Here is a 20,311-nt window from a genome sequence, read left to right as displayed (position 1 = left end):
GCTGGCTCCTGCTGTTAGGCAGCCGGATGCAATCTGGAGCCCCCGAGTCCCAACCTGCTAGGAAATAAAAGGAATCAAAAATAATAATAATAAAAATAAGGATGGAGCAAATGCATGAAATCCCAGCAGGCAGCCCCAGGACTCCAGTGGAAGCAGTGATGACTATAATCATCTGCCAGCCCTGCTCCAGTGCTTACCGGCAAAATTCCCAGGTGAGACTGCTCCAACCAGCATTTACTGCCCAGCTTGGCCTGCCACCTCACTTTCCCATCTGGGTTTGTTACTGCAGCTTCTTGCTCCCTCTTGTGTTTTCCCAGTTCTGTGGGTGGTTACGACCCGGAGGCGGGAGGCTTTCGGAGCCTTTTCACACCTTCCGTCAGGATCCAGATGTGGGACTACCTCCAGAAAGCCCCGGGGGTTAAGCAGCAAGCAGCTAGAGTGAAGGCAAGCAGGCAGCCAGCATGTTCTCCATGAGTTCCTCCCTGCTCTCTGAGCCAACAGCACCTTCAGCTCAACTCATCCTTTCTTGAGCTTGCCTGGTGCCCGGGTCCCTTGCTGCATGAGCCAGCAGCAGCCACGTGTGCCCTGTATAACCCTGCTGAGCCGTATCAGACCATGAAGACCAGTGAGCTGGGACTGTGCAGGAAGCTTGCAGCAGTGACCGTTCTGGGCAGGAGCAGACCAAAGCGCTTCCCTGCATTGGGACCAGCTTGCAGGCACGAACGTGATGGCAGAATACAAGCTGGGACATAACTGTTAACACATAGGGTGTCAGCACTTTAGGGAGAGCGAACCAAACGCCGGCCGCGAGCAGGATACGGGCCAGCCGTCTGCACCTAGATGGGGTGAGCCCCCACTGCTCCATAAGGCTGCTCAGGTGTGGTTAGGCCAAGCAAGCATCCTCACCCCTCCCTGGTGGCAAGTTGCACAATCCCAACCAGGAGCAGGAGAACAGGTCATGTGGGGAAACCACAGTTGGGGAAGGTGAATAAAACACTCACAAGCCTCCTCTTTGTTCCTAAAACTTGACTGCGTTTGGATGAAGTATCAGATTGCCTTCAGCTTTCCTGCTGGCTCCACTAGACATACCTGAGACAGGTTCTCCTATATCCCCAAACACCAGCACCTGGTTTAATAACGCCACAGAAAAACATATAGATGAAGCACTGTACAAACCTGGAGGTAGAGCCTAAACTGTGCCACTATGCTGAGATCTGCTAGAAATCAGAGATGGGGAGAAGAGATCTGTTATCAGACCAGGGAGGACAAGCTGCAAACGATGACACTGTTATTAAAGCTGGGAACTAACCAGCAGAGTGAAACCTCCCACAGGATTTCAGCAAACCACCTAGTAGTATGGTCTCTCTAGGACTGGGACAGGACATAGGCATCCACTTAGTCATCACAGCTTCCCAGCAGGCAGGGTGAGAACATGGCAGGCTCTCCTTTCAGACATCCCAAAACCAGAGCCCTACTCTCCCTGTAAGCTCCCAGCCAGGAGCCCTGCCAGGGTGAACAGTAGTTAAAGAGATTCAGGCGTTTAACACAATTTAAAAAAAAAAGTTACAAATCTTTTTAATAAAATTCATTATAAGTTACAGTTTCCCAAAGAACAGGCTCCAGTGTATAATGGGAGACAGGCTGGGAGGAGCAGAGGAAGCACCAACAGGAACCTCTTCCCCGCAGGAAAGAAGAAAGAAGGACAGAAAGGTTCTGACAGCCATTTATTGAAAAAGAAATCTCTGAGAGTCCAGTGGATGTAGAAGGACATTAGTCCACGTCCCTCTGCCCTCCACCCTCCCAAACCCTTACCCCCAAAGGCAAACACACATGACAAGTCCTGTTTAAGTCACATATTTTAACAGATTCAGGTAGACCTCAGTTCCCAGCAACAGTCTGAAGATAACTTATGTGGCCCAGGGTTACCAGCAGGGATTTTGAGAAGCTATGAGACAACCTCCTCTCCAAACAGGTCCTTGAGACTACACCAGGCATGGTGGCACGGTGTCCTGGCTCATGTTTTTTGAAGCAATCCAAAGGGGCCAGTCCCAGATGCCAGCAGATGAGGTCCAGTCCATGCTGTAGGAAAAGGGCACTCCACCCGATAGCAGGCTTTTGCGGGGCAGAAATCGCAGTCCTTCAGCACGCTGCAGAGAGACAAAGAGAGCGGGCCCAGCTGGCCCCAGCCACAGAGCCAAGCAACAAGAACCAACAGCACACATGGGTGAAGGAAGGGCGACAGCAGGTTCAGAGCCCTCCCGTCAGGGAAAGGCCAGCACACAGAGACAGAGCAACTAAGAGCTTGATGATGAGATGAAGAGCTGAAATGAAGCTGCTTCCCTAACAAGGACTTTGCAATGCCCTCAGCCAGTCAGGTCCCCTCACACAGCAGAGGCATCTCTACTCAGGTTTTTAATCCAGCCCATAAGGCACTGGGGTTGGGCAGGTGACCAGATGGCCAGCCAGGTTCCAGTTCCCTACCATGCCGGATGTGATGGATACACAGCTAGACAGGTGAAATCCAGCCGGACCAAGAGCAGAGGGGAATTTGGCCACCTGTGTGTTTGCATGTGAGGAGGTGGCGGCTGTCACTCCAAGACAGCCATGAGGAGATGCAGTTCCCGGAAGGCACTACCATGGCGGCCGCTGAGCCCAGACTTGTTCTTGACAATGTTGCTGATGTTTTTCAGCTGCTTGTAGCACAGCTTGCATTTATGGAGCCTGCAAAGACAGACAGCAAGACACAGCGTGAATTCTCAGCTGCTTCAGAGATGTGTTTGTTCCTGGGGTGCCTGAGATTCAACTCAGCCAGGAAAGGAAACACAGGCCCAGCCAAGGGCCTGGAAGAAACTGGAATGTGAGTGTGACTGTGCAGAAACAACATGCCCTCAACATGCATCCTGATGATGCAGGAGAATCGCATCTACGCAGGACTCCTTCACTCCTATTTTTCCCTTTGGCAGGGAAGTCTGGAGAGGAAGGAGATGATGTTTCTAGAAAGTCAATTCTCAGAGGAGAGCTACTCTGCTGCAAAAGAGAGAGCTGGGAATCCAGGGCCTGGCTGACAACCCAAGTGCCTTGTGAGGTAAGGATTGCAGCCACAGGCTGGTTTTATTCTTCACACGCTCTCACTTTGGTTAGGTATGACCCAATACGCAGAGACAGAGGGAAAAGCAGTCCTTGATCCTTCCCTCTGAGATCAGAGGGGAGACATGCGCGGTGTTTGGAAACAAAAGGGAAGGCATGCTCAGTCCGGTATCAAAGCCCCAGTGAGAAGGAGCAAAGCTCACCCAAGGGAAAGGCTGGTTTGAAAGGGAGGGAGGTGAAAAGCACCTCACCTTTCCTCTCTGGTGATGTCCACCCCAACAGAGGGTGGTGCAGCAAGGATGTCTGTGATCAGTGGCAGGAATCGCTGGAGTATGAGTTTCAAAGAGGTACAACCAGTCTGTACATAACTGAAACACAAACAGAGATATCGTTCAGGTCCCACTTGAATTTAATTCCTTTCCTCCCAGCACCTGGCTGTAAACACCGTACAGCCCTCACACACATCCAGTCACTTGGAATAACTTCCTTAACAATCCCCCTCCATCACTTGCAACCAGGCGAGGAAAGCAACTGCAAGGACCAACGCAGTCTTCATTCAAGCCAAGACTGAGAAGTTGAGCCTTTTGGAAAGGGCCTGACATATACCTTGCTAAGTGGGATTTTTCTGTTAAAGAGCAGAGATGTCCTGCCTAGGGCACCCAGCATCCACCATCACCATCTCTTTTTGTAAGAAGGAAGAGCAGAAAAACCCCTCTTAAGAGAGATGCTAGATTTCTTTCCCACCCAACGATGAGGTTCAAAGCAATCTTCCAAGTGACCCCAGGGCTGCTGCAGGAATTCATTCCCCTTGTTCACATCAGCAGTTTCATTCCTATCGGTGTGTAAAGCCCACTTGTTCTACATTAACTTCACCTACCATACCTGGCTGGCATAAGTACCTTCAGTTCAGCCTGTCTACAGCAAATCTCAACATCCTGCTCTTAATCAGGACTTCTTGCCCATACGTACTTTCCATATCTTTTCCCACACACACTAGACAATTCCACTGCTCTTTTTCAGGTGTTATACTGTACCTGCTGTGATTTCCCAGGATTTGCTTTCATCTCCAAAATACCCAGTGGAGCTCTCCTATGAATATTCACACAGCTCCTTGTCCCCTAACCCACTCATGTTCTGGTGGCCTCACCTTTCATATTTACTTTGGAGTAGTTTTTCTATCTGTGGCAGGACTATAGTGCACAGATCCAACTTCCAGAGAGACCTGGAAAGAAAAGGATACATTCTGAGACTGGATACTGCGGCCTTACAAGGCTGATTCAACACAAATAACGCTTTCTGACAAAAAATCCCAGCCAGCTGCACTCCGGTTTACTGAGCAAGTTCACTGACTCCCCCTTGTGATAGAAAGTGGCAGGTTCTGTCATTTTTTATTGACTCCTTGAAGAATCGTTTCATGAAGCTCTAAGACTTTGATTTTCCTTGTGAGACATCATTTGCCTATAGAAAAGACCCTGTACGACTCCAGCACTTACTGGCACTGCAGGCTTGAAAATCGGACTAAAAGCATATGCATTTCATGTTGTCTTGGCACACTGGCCGAGAGGCAGGTACCATGCAGTACTCCTGACACCTAGCCAGATGGTTCTTGTGTACCCCAACCACAAGCTCCCCAAGACTTACGCTTTCTGGTTGACAATATTCAAGAGGTCCACAACAACGGAGAGATCGTTGATCGCCACAGCGGAGTCTACAGAGTTCTGAGAGAGAAGGGGAAGTAATTTATTGCAAAGCTTGAACTGGCTAAACTAATGCAATTAGCAAGTGCTGCTTTCCAAAAACAAGGTAGAGGAAATGTGGAAAGTCCATTAGGGAAGAGAAGACAATTCCTGCACGAAAAACTTCTCTCCCCGTTTCCCTGAAGCCATTCAAATACAATTTGGACACAGCAGCACTCTGTGGTGCACTGCTGGGGAGAGAAGCAATGAAACCCACATTTTGTATAAGAAGAGATCCAGCCCAGTCAAGAAAGCTGCTCAGCTGCTCCCCTACTCAACCTCAAATATCTCCACATCCTTGCCTTAATGTCACCAGTGCTCCATACAGCCCGCACAGTGTCCAGGTTCTTGTGGCGGCTAGTGAGCACCACACACATGGTCTCGTGGCCTTTCCTGATCTGGGACATGGCTTCCTCATCCACCAGCTCAGTCTGGCTTTGGTTTTTCACAGCCTGCAAATACAAACACCAATGGAGAAGAAAAAACAGAGCAGGGTGATGCAGAAAGGGTGGGAGCTTTCTCATAGCCTAGGTGAGAGCTGATTTTGGCCAGGAAATACTGACTTCCATGCAGATTGTTTTAAAACATTTTGAATTGGAAATGCTCAATTTGTTCCAATTTCAGCTACTCACTTTTGCCTTTTCTACTAGGTTAATCACAAACAGAAGTTTGAAGCCTTGGAAAAACCTTCAAAATTAAGAAAGGAAAAAAGTGAAGAAAAATTAAGTTTTCAAAGCCAATACATTTTGATGAAGAAAAGTTTTCATGCAACCCCTATTTTCAATGCAAAATGTTCATTTGAAATCAACAAATTCTATTAAAAAGCACAAATCTTCTGCAATTTATTAGATGCTACGTTTGATTCCTGCCCAGGCCGTGCTGGAAGCTCTACTTCATCAGTTCACATTTAGAGTTTGGGATCATGAGGGTGCTCTGGTCCTTCTCCCTTACTGGAACAGGGCACATCCTCCTGAGAGAGGCAAAGAAGCACCTGAGATGCAAGAGGCAAAGATTCTTGTGAAATAATTGTACACCTGTAATGGCAGACATCAATTTTTGAAATGAATCACTGTCTAGCATGTGGAATGGATCAGTGTCCTTGTTCTCTGCTTTAATCACACGTTCTCAGTGAGCATGGACCAACACTGTTGTGTTTGCATCAGCCTACTGCCAAGCACAATGAGGGCCTGGTCCAGCGATCCTGAGCTACTAATTCAACAGGAACTGCAAGTCAAGGCAGTTGGGAGGCAGGAGAGTAGGCTGGCAGCAGAAGAACCAAGTGAGCGGAGTGAGAGCAGAATATAACATGTTCTTTGGCTGCTGCATTCAGTAATGAGGACCGCAGGCTGCAGAAAATACCTGGAAAGACCCTCCTACATCTCTGAGCACCCCCTTTCCGATGCCCCCTAACACAGAACCCATCTGAACATTTTTGTGCGGAGAAACTTACTGGCAGAAAGTCGGAGGCCTTCAGGCCAATGGGCTCATTCCTTGCTGCAGGAATCACTGATGGCTCTGTTCTGGTAATAGGAGTGGAGGAGGCAATTGGTGGCCTCTGAATTGGGTCAGACTGCAGAAGAGAGTTGAATAAAAGCTATAGCAACAACAATCTGGCCCCAGTAGGATGCCCTCTTTCCTGACCCACTTCTCTCTCAAAGCAGCCTGCTAATGCAGAAGCAGTCTCCGATTTGCTAGCATGGCTTAAGAGGCAATAAAGTATCTCTCAGGTATACAGCAAGATTTAATTAAGGTTTCAGAAGAACATGGGGATGCCTCAGCAGAAGTGCTGAGTGCTGTCATTGTTACTGGCATCTAAAATTAGGGCAATGGGCTGTGGCCAGCTCAAAGGCAAAGAGAGAATTCTAAAGGAGTTAGTATAATGTATCGCGTCACGTAGGCTGACTGAGATTTTGGCTATAAAGTAGTCTCAGTTTGAGCATCCTCAGAAATCTGTCACTTGTGTCTCCTCAGAGTGCCCCAGTTTCGAGGTGGAAGGAGAAACCGGACTGAAACAATGAGAAATGAACAAAAGCAGTAGAATCAACATCTGCTGGAGGCCTGGCCTTCAAGCCTACTGCTCCGGTGAGACACATGGCCTGCCACAGATCAGAGCTGCACCTTTACTGGTCTTCAATAAAGGAACCAGCTTGACAAGAAACAGTAAAGTCTCAGGCACTCACAAATCTTTCACAGCAGGGGCGTGAACAGTTATTAACAGGTTATTCAGTACGTACGTGTTCCGGCTTTGGCAACGGGGTCTGGACATCCACAGCTTGGCTGGGCTTCACTGCTTCCTTTACAGTTACAGGCTCTGCCAAGATGGAAAGAAGTGGAAAAGCAGAAACTGACTGTTCCTTTCAGGAGAAGCTTCCAGCAGAGGGTCTGTAGAGCTAGACTACAAGCAGTCATTTCTGCAGAGATGCAACTTTTCCCATCTAAGGGCTCTTAACCCCATTCACACCAAGGGGTCATTTTTACACTCACCGTCCTCAGGAGGGGCTGGAAAGGGCTCGTTGTTTCGTGGAGGAGTTCGAGCTACGGAAAAAGAGGGGGAAAAAAACCTGATGGAGCATCCAAGGCTACAGATTAGCCATAAGTCAGCCTTGGAGCTGGGAGATCTCCAGCAGCTCCATAGATTAGGCAATCAGTGATACAGCAAGCAGAGCTATCTCCTCCGGAACTTAGCGTTATTGTTGAGTTTAGTCGAAGGTTTTTAGCCATCACGACTGGGAGGGACAAAATTAACCCACATATTTCATTGCTGAAGGGGGATGAAGTGCAAGAACAGGCAATGTCATGACAAATTGTATTAGAAAAAAAAAAAATCACATCCAACTAAATTCTAGCATACATAAAGCAAAACAATGACTATTAATTCTTTAGATAGTATAATTCATTTTTCACATTTACAGAAAAATGAGATAAGGGTATTGTATTGTGCCTCCCAAACAATAACAACTGCTTTAACAAAACATTTCAACTTTTCTTCTTTAATGGAGGCTGCTGGAAATTCCTGATTTTGTATATAACAGAATCCTAAGCAAATAAAGAGATTCTGTAACACAATGGTCCTTCCTAATCAGGACAGGAAAGCTACATGCACACACAGGCCAGACTTCAAGCAGACATCACTGCACCCCAGTTAAGGTGCAGCCTTCCAGCAGCTCACCAACATGATCTGTGGTTCAGAGCACAGAATATAAACGTTTTCTAACAACGACAGTAAGCCAAAGTTCACTTCTACACCGGTTTAGTGCCTACAGCTCTGATCTAACCACCATTCAAAAGCACAATGAACTCTGGTACTAACAGATGGAGTTCTTGGGCTGGAAGATCTCTTTGTAGTCCTCTGGGTTCTGGATCTCAGCCTTTGATTCCTTCTCATCACGGTCATCTTCACTGCTTGGACTGCGCCTCTCGCTCTCCGAGTTGTGCTTCACCCTGCTGCAAAAAAAACAGATGTTGACAAGACCAGTCACACGGACCCTGTTAGAGTGCTAAGCTCCCTGTACATTCCCTCAAAACCTTGGAATTACAGCAAACCAGCAGACCCCCTTACCTTTGTGGCTTGCTGCAGCTAGTTGATGGCCTGTCATAGATGCGGCGAAGGGAGGACCCTGCAGGGGTAGGCTGAACAAGAGGCTTGTCGTCCCTGATCAACCCATGAAGAACGGAACCTGATTTTGTGACTCTGCTGAGATCCACAACAAAAGAGGAGACTGTGCTTTGTGCAAAGGAAACTCCTATCTGTAGAGGGAAAAGATCAAGGTAATTCACTGAAAAGCGGGGTGCATGCCAGCCTTAGACATGACAGAGAGACCCTGAGTAGCAGTGCTGGAGAATTTCTCAGTTCAGCACTTTGGCTTTTTCAGTTTGAAACTGCCCATGTTTTAGAAAGGCCATGACTGACACAAGGCTTAAAGTTCAGAAGGCCTGCAAGCACGCAGCAGGATTTTATCTTGTGTTTTGCAGCCACCTCCCCCCCTTCCTCATGAACAGTGGCTCACCAGCTGGTTGTTGCAGATAGATAAGTCAGCTACTTTTCCCCAGTTCACCAAGACCACATCAAAACAGCGTTCTGGCTCCCAGCCGTACACACGCAATGAATCCTGGAAGCCACTATACAAGCAGCAGCCATCTGGGTTGAAAAGAACACACCTGGGAGAAGACAGGAGATGGAGATTCAGACACACCTTTCCAAACTTACTCACTCCCACAAGGACCCCAGGGCTGTATCCCTGACTTCACTGAACACCTCCAACCAGGTTTTTAAACATTGAGTCTACAGATCCAATGAGCTTGTGCAACATCTCCAGCTGCCCAAACTTCTCCACAGTAAAATATCCTTCATGAAATCCTCCCTTCACCCTCACTTTAGTCTCTGTCTAGTTGTGGTAGGAACTTAATATACCTGACTGGAGTGGCCTCCTCTTCAATACAGCTCACAACTTGAAACTTCTCCAAGTCCCAGAATCGGACAGTCCTGTAATACAACAGAAGAAAAATCATTGCTCATTTCTCTGGAATCTGCTGTAGGAGTTAGTATTAAAATAATATACTAATAGCTAGAATGACTTTCACTGTTGTGCGTATATGATGAACCTACAGTGAAAGCTAGTCTAGCTAAGATCCATGGAACCAGCCACGGAGCTTAGAGGCTCTAAATATGTACAGGTATTTAGAGCTGACCCAGAGCGAAGGACTCCCTGCTAGCGGAGCAAAGCTGTTCAGATAGGAAGTCAGCTGGATCAGCGAGCCTCTCAAGCCTGTAGCATATGGCGGAAAGTGCCATCAGTTTTGGATGAGAAGGTAGGATCTCCATACTCTGCACATCACAGATGTGACATGTTGTTTGCTAAATGGCAGTCTCATGCAATGACAGGATTGTCACACAACTCAAACCCATGTGCTGCGTTCCCAAAAGGAAGGGCACCAGGAAAGGGAGTTGACATATTAGGATCCCCAATACAAGAGAGACATGGAGCTACTGGAGCAAGTCCAGCAGAGAGCTACTAAGATGATTAAGGGACTGGAGCATCTCTCCTATGAGGAAAGGCTGAGAGAGCTGGGACTCTTCAGCCTGGAGAAGAGAAGGCTGAGGAGGAATCTCATCAATGTGTATAAGTATCTGAAGGGAGCGTGTAGAGAGGATGGGGCCAGACTCTTTTCAGTGGTGCCCAGCGATAGGACAAGAGGCAAAAGGCACAAACACACACAGGAAGTTCCATCTGAACATGAGAAAAAATTTCTTTACTGTGAGGGAGACAGAGCACTGGAACAGGTTACCCAGAGAGGTTGTGGAGTCTCCTTCTCTGGAGATATTCAAAACCCGCTTGGATGAGATCCTGTACAATGTGCTCTAGGTGATCCTGCTTGAGCAAGGGGGTTGGACTAGATGATCTCCAGAGGTCCCTTCCAACCTCAACCATTCTGTGATTCTGTGACATACACAATTGCCTGCTTTCTCTTTCCCCTCATGTACCTGTCAGAGCTGCCAGAAGCCAAAAGGTATTCGTTGGGATGGAATTCAACAACGTTTACTGGGCCAGTATGTCCTGTAAATTCAAACATTATCTTCCCAGCAGCCAGATCCCATAGCTGGAAGAAGGAAAGAACAGAGAGACTCTTGAAAAGATTTAATGTTAGAGAATCATACTCTGAGTTTCCTTTTACTGGCAATCTAATCCTTCTCCCCCTCCAAGCACATACTCAAGTTTGTCAAGGAAAGCAATGATCAGGGAAGGACTACTGTTCCAGTCACTGAAGACTGCAATTTTTCCTGGTTTTTGGTCATCCTCTTTTACATTTTCTATTTAGTTCCTTGCTAATTTGTCCCTCAAAAGCTTCTGTTTTATATTTAGAGACTGGGATAAAATAGAGCAAGTTCCACTTATTCCAAAGTAAGTTTTGAATAAGTTCCACTTATTCAAAAGCAAACAAACAAAAATCCTGAAGCTCTGAATCCTTTAACAATTTTCCCTGTGAGCAATGTATAGTATAGCACATCTTTATTGAATTACCAGAGCAGAGCCCAAAAATAATATCGTGAAGCAATGTGCTGAGGACAACTCATCCTGTAACTTACTAAGACGGAGGCCAACGTTCAGGTATCACAATTCTACCCATCACTGAAACTTGAACTTTCATGTGCATAGTGCCAAGACATCTGTTGGATAAGTGCATTTCATCAGATGCAACTCATGTCTGGATGTTCTGGGCCACTGAACAAGATCCCCATAAACAGATTTCCCCTGCAAGGCCACAGGGCTCCCACTGCTGCCTAATGAACAAAAGGGGGCTATGAGAGAGCGGGTAAAAAGATGGTCCCTGCAGTCCTACGTACCGTGAGCATATCAGGAGGATGTCATAGTAATAGTTAACAGATAAATTACCTTTACACTGTGATCATCAGCAGCAGAGGCTAACCATTTCCCATCAGGGCTAAATCGGAGACACCTAACAGCTTGTGTGTGACCCTGAAACGAGAAACATAAGAAGCACTGTGGGTTTTTTTCCTTTAAAGGGTATTCTGGCTTTTACCTTTCTATTTTATACAATATAATAAAATAAAATCAAGTAACTGTATCACAGACTCCACAGCTCACAGAACACTTAAAAACTACACTCAAAAACTATCCATATGAAATGGGCATAAACTCTCTCATCTAGACATTTTTTTGCATCAGTATAAGAGTGGTAAATAGAAATGTGGCTTAATACAAATCTAAGTTAAAAGACTTCTGGGTGCTCAGCCAGGATTGCTGTGCCATTAAGTTGGTTTCTAAAGTGAAATTAATATACAGCAAGTTCTTTGTGTAGAAAAAGGCTCCAAGAATAGAACCACGTCAGCGCAGTGCAGACGTGCCTTGTAATACCAGCCACAGTATAAAGAAACACTTACTCATGGATGCTTTCCACCCCCCACCGAAGCCAACCAGCCTATAGTAACTCCTATGATAACCACTTCCTGTCCCCATACAGTTCAAAGAGGCATACAGAGGTTTATCAGGCCACTTCATAAATCAGGCAGAGGTTATTTTTATTTCAGAAAACTAGGAAGTTGATCAGATAAGCTCTTAAAGGCTTGCACACAAGTCCTACGTAGGAACCTTTCTCCCCTCTTCTCCCAAAAGCTAGCAAAGCATTTTACCTTGTACCTGAAGACACAGCCTTTTCTTCTTACATCCCAGAGCTGCAGGGAAGAAAAGCAAACAAACCATATGCTTAGAACGATATATGGGGGGGCCTCAAGAGTCACGTCGGAGCAAGAACTCTCCCTGTCACAGAGCTGATAAACACTGTAGAATGAAACCACTGAAGGGGCTACTAAACCCGTGTCTGCTCTCGGTATATCTCCTGACCTAACTTTCTAAGTGAGAACCATTTTTGTAAGGTATTTCATACTACAGAAGCTCAGTTCCTAGAGTCAAATACCAGCCTGATGAAAGCAGATGCAATCCACAGAAATCAGTACATCTATACTTGCTAATGCCAGGTCTCATCTGGCACCAAGCTCAAAGAGCCTTGTGGAATGAGCCGCATTCCATAACAGATGAATCACATTCGTTGCGTTACACTTGTAAAAATACCTGCAAGAATTTCACAAGCATTCATAAATACACCTGCCCACATGCATGCAAATGATGATATACAACATCCACCAACAGCTTGGCACAAAACACCTTCTGTTCCTCTTCATAACAAAGATGCTGCAAGCGAAGAGGATAATCTCTAGGAGAAACTGGGCTTTACCTTAATGTTTGTGTCCAGAGAACCAGATGCCACAAAGCTTCCAAAAGGATGGAAATCAAGGCTGCAGATATTTGCTTTGTGACCCAGTAACGTACGAAGAACTGGGAAAAGGAGAAGTGGAACAGAGAGAAAGAACAGGGAGCAAATATTTAGCAGTTGGTTTCCCCACACAGAACGCAGTTTAGCCTTACTCTCTTCACCATTAAACATATGCCAATACAATGTACATTAGACATACTAGATATAGTTTATTCATCTGTGTATATTAGTCCATGGAAATGTTTCGGAGTTCACCCTTGCAATGCAAAGAAACAGCAACAGAGGGCCTGTGCTCAGTGATCCTAATGAAATTCCTGTCCTTGGATATGGAATCTACGAATAAAACTCGAAGGTCTCCAATATGAAAATAAAACTAAAAAGTCACACTTAGAGGCAGCTGTCAGGCAGTGTATGCTTCCACTTGTGGCAAAGAGAGCAGAGTGAGAGAAAAAAAACCCAAAACACTTTTTGGAAAAGTGAAAGGGACACTTGACTATCTGCATCGTTCACCTTTCAGTTATCAGAAAGACCCTTTCTAGGTCTCTCTGTCACAGTGTGGACACGTGCCTGGTTTCCACCACTTGTATTCCAATATTTGCACTGGATTCCTCCAACTGCCCCTTGCAAGAAGTGTCCCAAAGATTGTGCAGGGAAGGGACGCTCAGGAAGCAGGAGGCAAAGAAAACGATCACAGTGCTTCAGCAAGTCATCAACCCAGTAACACCTCTTGCGATTCTGGAATCCAGTATGGACCAGTAGAACAGGTACACCATATCTCTGAAAGCAGAGACGAAAGCAGAGCTCAACTACGAGGCCCACATAAGGACAGAAGCAATCTCTCTCCATCATCAGCCATCTGAGACATTCTCATTATTCCCATGGCAGGAATTAGCTCTTGAACCAGACCAGGAGGGGTCATTTGCACAGACACTGGCTCATAGGTCTAGTAATAAATTCAGCCACATCAGTTACTCTCCACCGGTTGAGCCAAGCTATTTTATAACTGAACTGATTCTAAATGTTTGAATGACAAAAGCGTTCTTTATTATTTACGCCATCTGCCCTTTGCTTTCTTAGCTCAGCCAATGAAAATCTGTTTTTGTTACACGTTCTTACGATGAGCAAGTAGCAAACTACATGAAATATTCATTCATTTTATAGTATTTCTGCTGGAATGCACTCAAACAATTTGTGATACCTTTTCAAAATCGCTTTAGGATTTGAGAAAAATGCGATAAACAAAATATGATTCAACAGTATTCCTTTAAAGGATCAGAGTTCAATGAGTTTATAGCTTTTATAATTTATTATAAATTAGGCCCTTGTCTATTTCTGTGGCCAAGCATAAGCAGAAGAGGAGAAAAATCACTTGAAGAAAAAAGAAAATTAAACCAGAACCTAAAAATTAGAGATCAGCTGGCAGGGGGATTCCTGGACTTGTGCAGAACCTAAAATACTTAAAACCTTTAGATTTATAGTATCCTTTTAATTAAGGCCCAAATTTTTAAGTTGAGAATCCAAATACAATTGCTATATGCCTAGTTACCCTACAGATGCATGCAGACTGATCTGGAATATAGATTTCAGCATGCTCAGGTCAAAATCCTAGAAACTAGCTCCTTAGATCAGTCTCCATAACACACGTACATATTTCTGCTCAAGACTGCATACACAGCTCTACAGTCTCAGTAGGAACAGCACAAAAGCCTTCGATAACAGTACTGGAAATTAAGATGAAAGCAATGCCAGGCTCCTGTTCCTTCTCAGTTGGGAATCTTCCAGGTCAGCAAAGATATTAAGCATAAGGATGTTCCAAAAAGCATGCATAAACAGAAGCCCAAACACATGGAAACATACTTTTGGCAGCTTCCAGGTCCCAAACTCGAATGGACCCTGACTGGGAGCCTGCAACAATGAGTTCCTCGTTTGTATTGATCTGTAGGCTCTCAATGGGTGTTGTATGGCCTGTCAAGCTCTGCAAGAAAAAACAAGAGTCACGATCGATGGCTAATGACAAGGCCCTGGGCAAAGTTTATGGCCACAATTGTATAGTTGACACTTGACTGGTAAATAAAGTATTTACCCATGATTTGGGAACACCTGGCTGTGGGTCCTTCTCTCCCAGCAGCTATCAGGATGGTAGGGCATCCTAAAGAGCATCACTGTATAGAGCACTGTGCACACATCTTCCAAGTTCTCCCTACTTTCTGGGACACTATACTTTGACTAATTTTTGAAGGATGTATCAGCAGAGACATGGGTAGTTAAACTATAGGTGTGGATGCCCACACAAGGTTGACACATGCTTACATTATAAAAATTACGCTGCGCAAGCACAATGACACCACGTTTGTTCTAAATGGGTCAGGTAAGTGTCGTGAACTGGTTACAAAATCAAAGCAAGGGCAAAACCAGGGCTACTTCGAAACCTTCACACAAGCAAGAAGCCATATGTTGCTGCCAGCACTGGGCGTCGCAGTGACAATGTTGTGCCATTACTAGAGTATTAACTTGAGGCAAGAGTAATAGCTCACATGTATGCAGTTTCTTTCATCCTTGAGCATCTAAAAGCTTACAAATTATGTAAGTATTTCGAAAAGGCCAGAATTTAATTAAAACACAAGAATATTAGACCTAGCTCAAGAAAACTAATCAACATACATACTGCTATTGTAGACCTTTCAGTTGTCAGTTAAGCAATATTATATTCTAGTCTTTATCCTCAAACAGGTCTTTTAAACAGTTAAGCCAGCTCTGGGCCTCCCACACATTTAAAGAGGCTGGGAACATCAGTCCAAAGCCACCTGTCCTGATGGATTTCATCTGCAACTGCAATGCTCTAAGGTTACGACTGTTACCACTTAGGGAGAAACAAAGCTCAAACTTAAACCAGAAATTACAATGCTACCTGAAAAGTTCCTTTTCTCCCTCTTCCCCACACATAAATATCCGGAATCTTAACAATGTAAATACAAAAGATGAATTTCAGAGAACAAAAAACAAAACATAACCCCAAAACTCCAGATTCTTTTGATATATAACAACAGCAGAAGTTCTCAGTAGTTTTAGTCAACCCTTGCCCTTCACAAATACAAGCTCCTAACACCTGGGGCTCCCAGAAAGCACAGGAGAGCTATAGTTCTCTGCTCCCACAGAAGGGATAGGGAGATATTTGGCCTTTCCCCCTTTCCAAAGAAGGAAATATTGTGGCTTCAAACTGCTGTCATGTCACTGGAAATGGCCTGGAAAACACAGCTTAAACACACTATGAAAAAATTGCAGCGCCACCAGGGGTGAGCAACCCCTTTTGCATCTTTTTCAACCTCTTTATCTTGACCTCAGTAAACGAAGGGTAAAATAAAGCAGAAACTCTCTTCTTCTAGCTTTTTTTGACCCTACTTTTTCCTCATGAGGTTCACCCTGGCTAGAGAAATACTTCTCATAATGCAACATTAATTATATTGTTAACAAAACAAGTGACACGGGACACTTGCTAAAGATGCTTTTCCACAACATCCAATAAAAGGCAGAGGATGCAGGACAAACAACTGTTAATTATACTTATAGCGTGTGTTAGTGAAAACTACTGTGGTAATCTTACTCTTTCTAACATGCTGCACCCAGTATTACTCTTCCCCAGCCCACAGTCAAGTCAGCAAACTATTCTGACAAACACAGTGCCGCCAGAAAGGGACCGTGGGACAGGTGGGAACATACCCTGCTTGAGAGGTTTCCTTCTACGAGGGCAAACTCCAGGGCACAAAAGTAGCCCCTGCAGCTTACGCTATAAAACTAGCTGACCTTGTACGAAACTCTGCACTTAATTATCTGTAACCTGGTAACAGAAGGCACAATATTTATTATCTGAGCAAAAACTGGTCTACCTGAAGCAACGAGCATCCTGGCTTGTCTCTGGAGCAGTGCTGCTCACCAATTACTTGAATTCTGTCCCTATCTCAGGCTAGAATCAGATCATCCCACTTTGCGCTGGCAAACTCTATTCAACCATTGCACAAGCTGCAACCCAAATATCTTTTCCCTCATTTCCCACTCTCCACATCTCAGAATTAATATTCCCATCTCCCAAAAGCTGAAAACAGGCCAGTCCTTACCATGATGCAGTTGGGCTTGTTAACTGACCATATGTTGACCCGACAGTCATCTCCTCCAGTTGCCAGCAGCCGGCCTGAACTTTTCCCCAGGACTAGTGAGGACACGTTGCTGCTGTGAGCTGTGATCTCTTCTGCAAAAAACAAAGTGAACAAACACTTATTACAGACTGTTATACACATCTTCCATCCCATCCCTCCCAGAGGACTAAAAACTTTCTCTCTCCAGAAAAACTTCCCAGTTCCCATTGGACAAGCTGCAGCAAGGCAGAGTTCAGATAAGAAGTCATACGATTATCTTGCTTGAAACAGTCCTTCTTGGCTCTGTCTGCTGCACTTCAAGACATTTGCTGACCAATCTTCACAACTCCAGCGTGCATGTCACTTACAACAGCATCTTCTCTCGCTAGTAGCAACTCAGTAGCTGTTTAAGATTTGCTCAACTGTAGCAACCTGCTACAGTCTTATACTTTACCTTCTGTACTTGGGTTTCAGTAAGCTGAACTGTTTCAGAAGGTGGAATGATATGAAGTAGCCACAATCATCTAGAAAAAGGCCCTCCAATACTGCTCTAGTAAGCACCAGAAGACTGTCCAACCTGAGAGGAACTGGCAGATTAACAGCAGTACAGTTTGTTACCTTAAAGAGGAAAAAAGTCAGACTCAGCACTGGGGATAGGTGGAGCTCCCTTCTCTGAGCTTTGGCAGAGGCTTTGCTACATTCCCACTATGTAACACAGGTGAAATTTAACAATGCAGGCAGTGTGAAACAGTGCCAAAGGAAGGATGAATATATATTTTTATTTTTAAGGGGCAGAAAAGAACAAATGCGATTGATATTAAAAGACTGTTAAAAAGCTGGGGGCTGAGGGGAAGGCCTGATATTGTGAGGGCTTCACAATGACAGAGCTTGAGGGAAGTCTTACTATAAAGAAACAAATTTGGGGCTAAGGAGAAGCCAAACAAGAGCATCTTTGCATAGATATCTGTTTTCAAAAGGGATTTTAAAATCCACCCAAATTTCTGGCAGCAGCTTTTGTCAGACGCATTTACCAATTTCCTCCTCTTACAGTTCTCTTCTTTGAAAGTTCACCAGATTTGCACGCATAATATTTACGAAACTTGTTTGTAAAAAAGCTAGGTAGTAATCAGTTCAGCTTTTGTTCAGATTGTTGTGACGGCAGGAACAATTTGATGATTTAACATAAGACACTAATCCAAAGGGACATAAGGACTGCAGCAATAATAATTATAGGTATCTTGTCCTGAGGTTGTCAAGAGTGCTTTTTTGAAAGCAAGACTGCGCAACTTTCACGTTAGCTGGACCAACACCTTTCAAATTACAAAGGCTGTAAATTAAATGAGAAGGGCAAATCTGAAAATATACTTGCACTGTGTTGAAAGACCAATCTCCTGTATGACAATGCTAAAGGGAAGTATGGATGTATACATGAAATTGAAGGTAATAAACAATACAATTAGTATTAATGGACCGACTATTTAAAATTGAAAGTATGTATGCTGAGCATTGCTGTTAAAATGAGTGTGTCAGCAGCTCCACTTTTTGCTCCTCTTGATTTTGTTCTTAATAATGTATTAGAAGTTTAAGAGTCATTGCTGAAGCACTAAACCTGTGTTTATAAAAGCCAGATTATAACTTCATGCCAGCCTTGGCCAGGCAGCACCACCCTCTCCCCTGGTGAAGTGTCAATTTACTTAAACCCACAAACTTTTTTCATGCAGCATCATCACCAGCTATGACCCACCAGCTCAGTGACAGTAAACTCCTAATTAGCATCACTAAAACATTTTCTAACACTCAGAATGCTTCTTACTCTGAAGAGGACAGTAAAACAGGATAGCCTAGCAAAACCAAAGATCAAGAAGTTCTGTCCATTTAACAGAACCAAGATTTGAGACCAATCAAATTCCAACTTTTCCTGTAACTTGGGAGTTTCAGGAATGGGAACATAACATCGCAAACTGGTGTTCTGCTCAAAAACATGTGAAATGATCAATATTGGCTATACCGCAAGGGTCACTACTATACATGACTAGTTACTGTATATTAACAAAGTCGACCATCTCAGCCCCATTAATATATTGCCAGTCAATGTTACTACATTTCTGCTAGGCCTCAAATCACTGGCCTAAAACTCACATTTCTGAACAACCGATTACCTCCCTTTGCTTCTAACAACTCCTTCACAGCTCCTATAAAATTACCAGTCAGCGACCAGAGAAGCAATCAGAGACTGACAATTAGTAACTGTTTATTGCTCTTTCTACAGAAAAATAACAAAAGTAAAAGCAGCGGATTCTTGCCGTCTCTTAGAAAGCAATTTCAAGAGAATGAGACATTCTGATCCTGCAAAGATCACCTCATCCCTCCTGCAGCAATGAAGTATTCGGTATACCAAATTTGGTATACTATCTGTAACAAATGAGCAGCAATGAAGAGCAATCCCAAACCAGCTAACATGACACTTAGGGAATTCTCCATGGCAGGTTGGGCTCCGTATGGGTTTCAATCGCTTCCCTGGTTGTTCTTGTACTACATTAGAGTGACATGGGTTTTGCTTGCTAGAAATTTAGGAGCGCATTTCAAAACCTAATCAGAAAAAAATACAGACCATTACCCTTTGAAAATAATAATGACAAGGTCCCATACTTCTCCACTACGCTGCTTCAGCCCTTTTCAAAAACTATTTTGGAAACACTCTGCAACTTAGAAAGGGAGATAGGGCATTCATACCCAAGGAAGAAATTAGCTCATTCATATCACGAATAGCCTCTCTCTTCCCCCTTGCCAGCTGAGAAAACTCCTCCGTTCTACTTCACAAAGGACAGGAGAGAAGCCTGAGAGACACTCACGCAGCTTCCATGCTGTCTTAGTGGCGACAGACACTGCCATTTCTTAGCGTGACGCTTTTCTGACGGCCACAGGAGAGGCGCCTTCTTCCTCCCAGCAAAGCTCCACTATCTAGACTTGTGTGGGGCTCAACCCCCCAGCCTCAGCTGCTGCCTTTTGATCTGCTTGGACGCATCCAGCCTGACGAGCCTCCTCTTTCAGAAGACGTATCCTAGAGCATCCAGAACAACTGCCTTTCTCCAGTCACCGACCAGATCTTCAGTTTGGACTTAATCTTCATCTGGATCAACATGACATGGGCCTGAAGTGAAAAAAAGACTCATCAGGGTTACGGCCACGTCCCCTCCCTTGCAACGCTCATCTGCCGGGCGGGAAGGCCAGCACCGAGCCACCGGCAGGCGCGGTGACGGGGCGACCATCCTGCCGCCGGCCGCAGCCCCGGCAGCAGAGCAGGATGAGGGCGAAGCTAATGAGCTCTGGCCACAGCGCCCTAATGACTACGGCACTAATTACAGCGGGTCACCGGGGAGCCCCTGCGGAGGCTTCCTGGGTGTGGGGGGAAAGGGAGGGAGGAGGGAGGAGGGAAGTGCTTCTCAGGCCGCCTGGGCCACACCGGGGCCGCTCTGCCCGCCGTTTACACCGGCCGATGATGAACGGGCGGCGCCCGGTGACCGTCTGAGCGGCGGCCGCGGCGGGGCCCAGCCGCCCCCGCGCCGC

The 20,311-nt window shown here is 45.2% G+C and overlaps 1 protein-coding gene across 5 annotated transcripts; it reads right to left on the bottom strand.

Annotated features, from left to right (window-relative positions):
• Window positions 1–1,549: 1,549 nt before the first annotated feature.
• Window positions 1,550–20,255, bottom strand: KATNB1 (katanin regulatory subunit B1). 5 transcript variants are annotated; one of them, XM_026087463.1, is made up of 20 exons: window positions 19,597–20,252; window positions 17,199–17,362; window positions 16,727–16,857; window positions 14,472–14,589; window positions 12,576–12,676; window positions 11,974–12,015; window positions 11,216–11,299; window positions 10,306–10,421; window positions 9,235–9,306; window positions 8,831–8,981; window positions 8,383–8,570; window positions 8,134–8,267; window positions 7,308–7,358; window positions 7,058–7,134; window positions 6,274–6,393; window positions 5,126–5,275; window positions 4,729–4,805; window positions 4,235–4,309; window positions 3,339–3,455; window positions 1,550–2,721 (listed from the first exon to the last, which is right to left on the bottom strand). In XM_026087463.1, the coding sequence occupies exons 3-20, from the start codon at window positions 16,727–16,729 to the stop codon at window positions 2,589–2,591; spliced, it is 1,809 nt and encodes a 602-aa protein (XP_025943248.1). In that variant the 5' UTR covers window positions 16,730–16,857; window positions 17,199–17,362; window positions 19,597–20,252; the 3' UTR covers window positions 1,550–2,588. The 5 variants fall into 5 exon arrangements, with proteins under 5 accessions (XP_025943248.1, XP_025943247.1, XP_025943246.1 ...); XM_026087462.1 differs by lacking the exon at window positions 17,199–17,362 and having other exon boundaries at window positions 8,134–8,264; window positions 19,597–20,255; XM_026087461.1 differs by lacking the exon at window positions 17,199–17,362 and having other exon boundaries at window positions 19,597–20,253.
• Window positions 20,256–20,311: the final 56 nt, after the last annotated feature.

The sequence above is a fragment of the Apteryx rowi genome, unplaced genomic scaffold (assembly GCF_003343035.1).
Source record: "Apteryx rowi isolate R43461 unplaced genomic scaffold, aptRow1 scaffold_718, whole genome shotgun sequence".
Classification (NCBI taxonomy): Eukaryota; Metazoa; Chordata; class Aves; order Apterygiformes; family Apterygidae; genus Apteryx; species Apteryx rowi.
The sequence above is the reverse complement of the archived record's forward strand: the minus strand, read 5'-3'. Positions and strand labels throughout refer to the sequence as shown.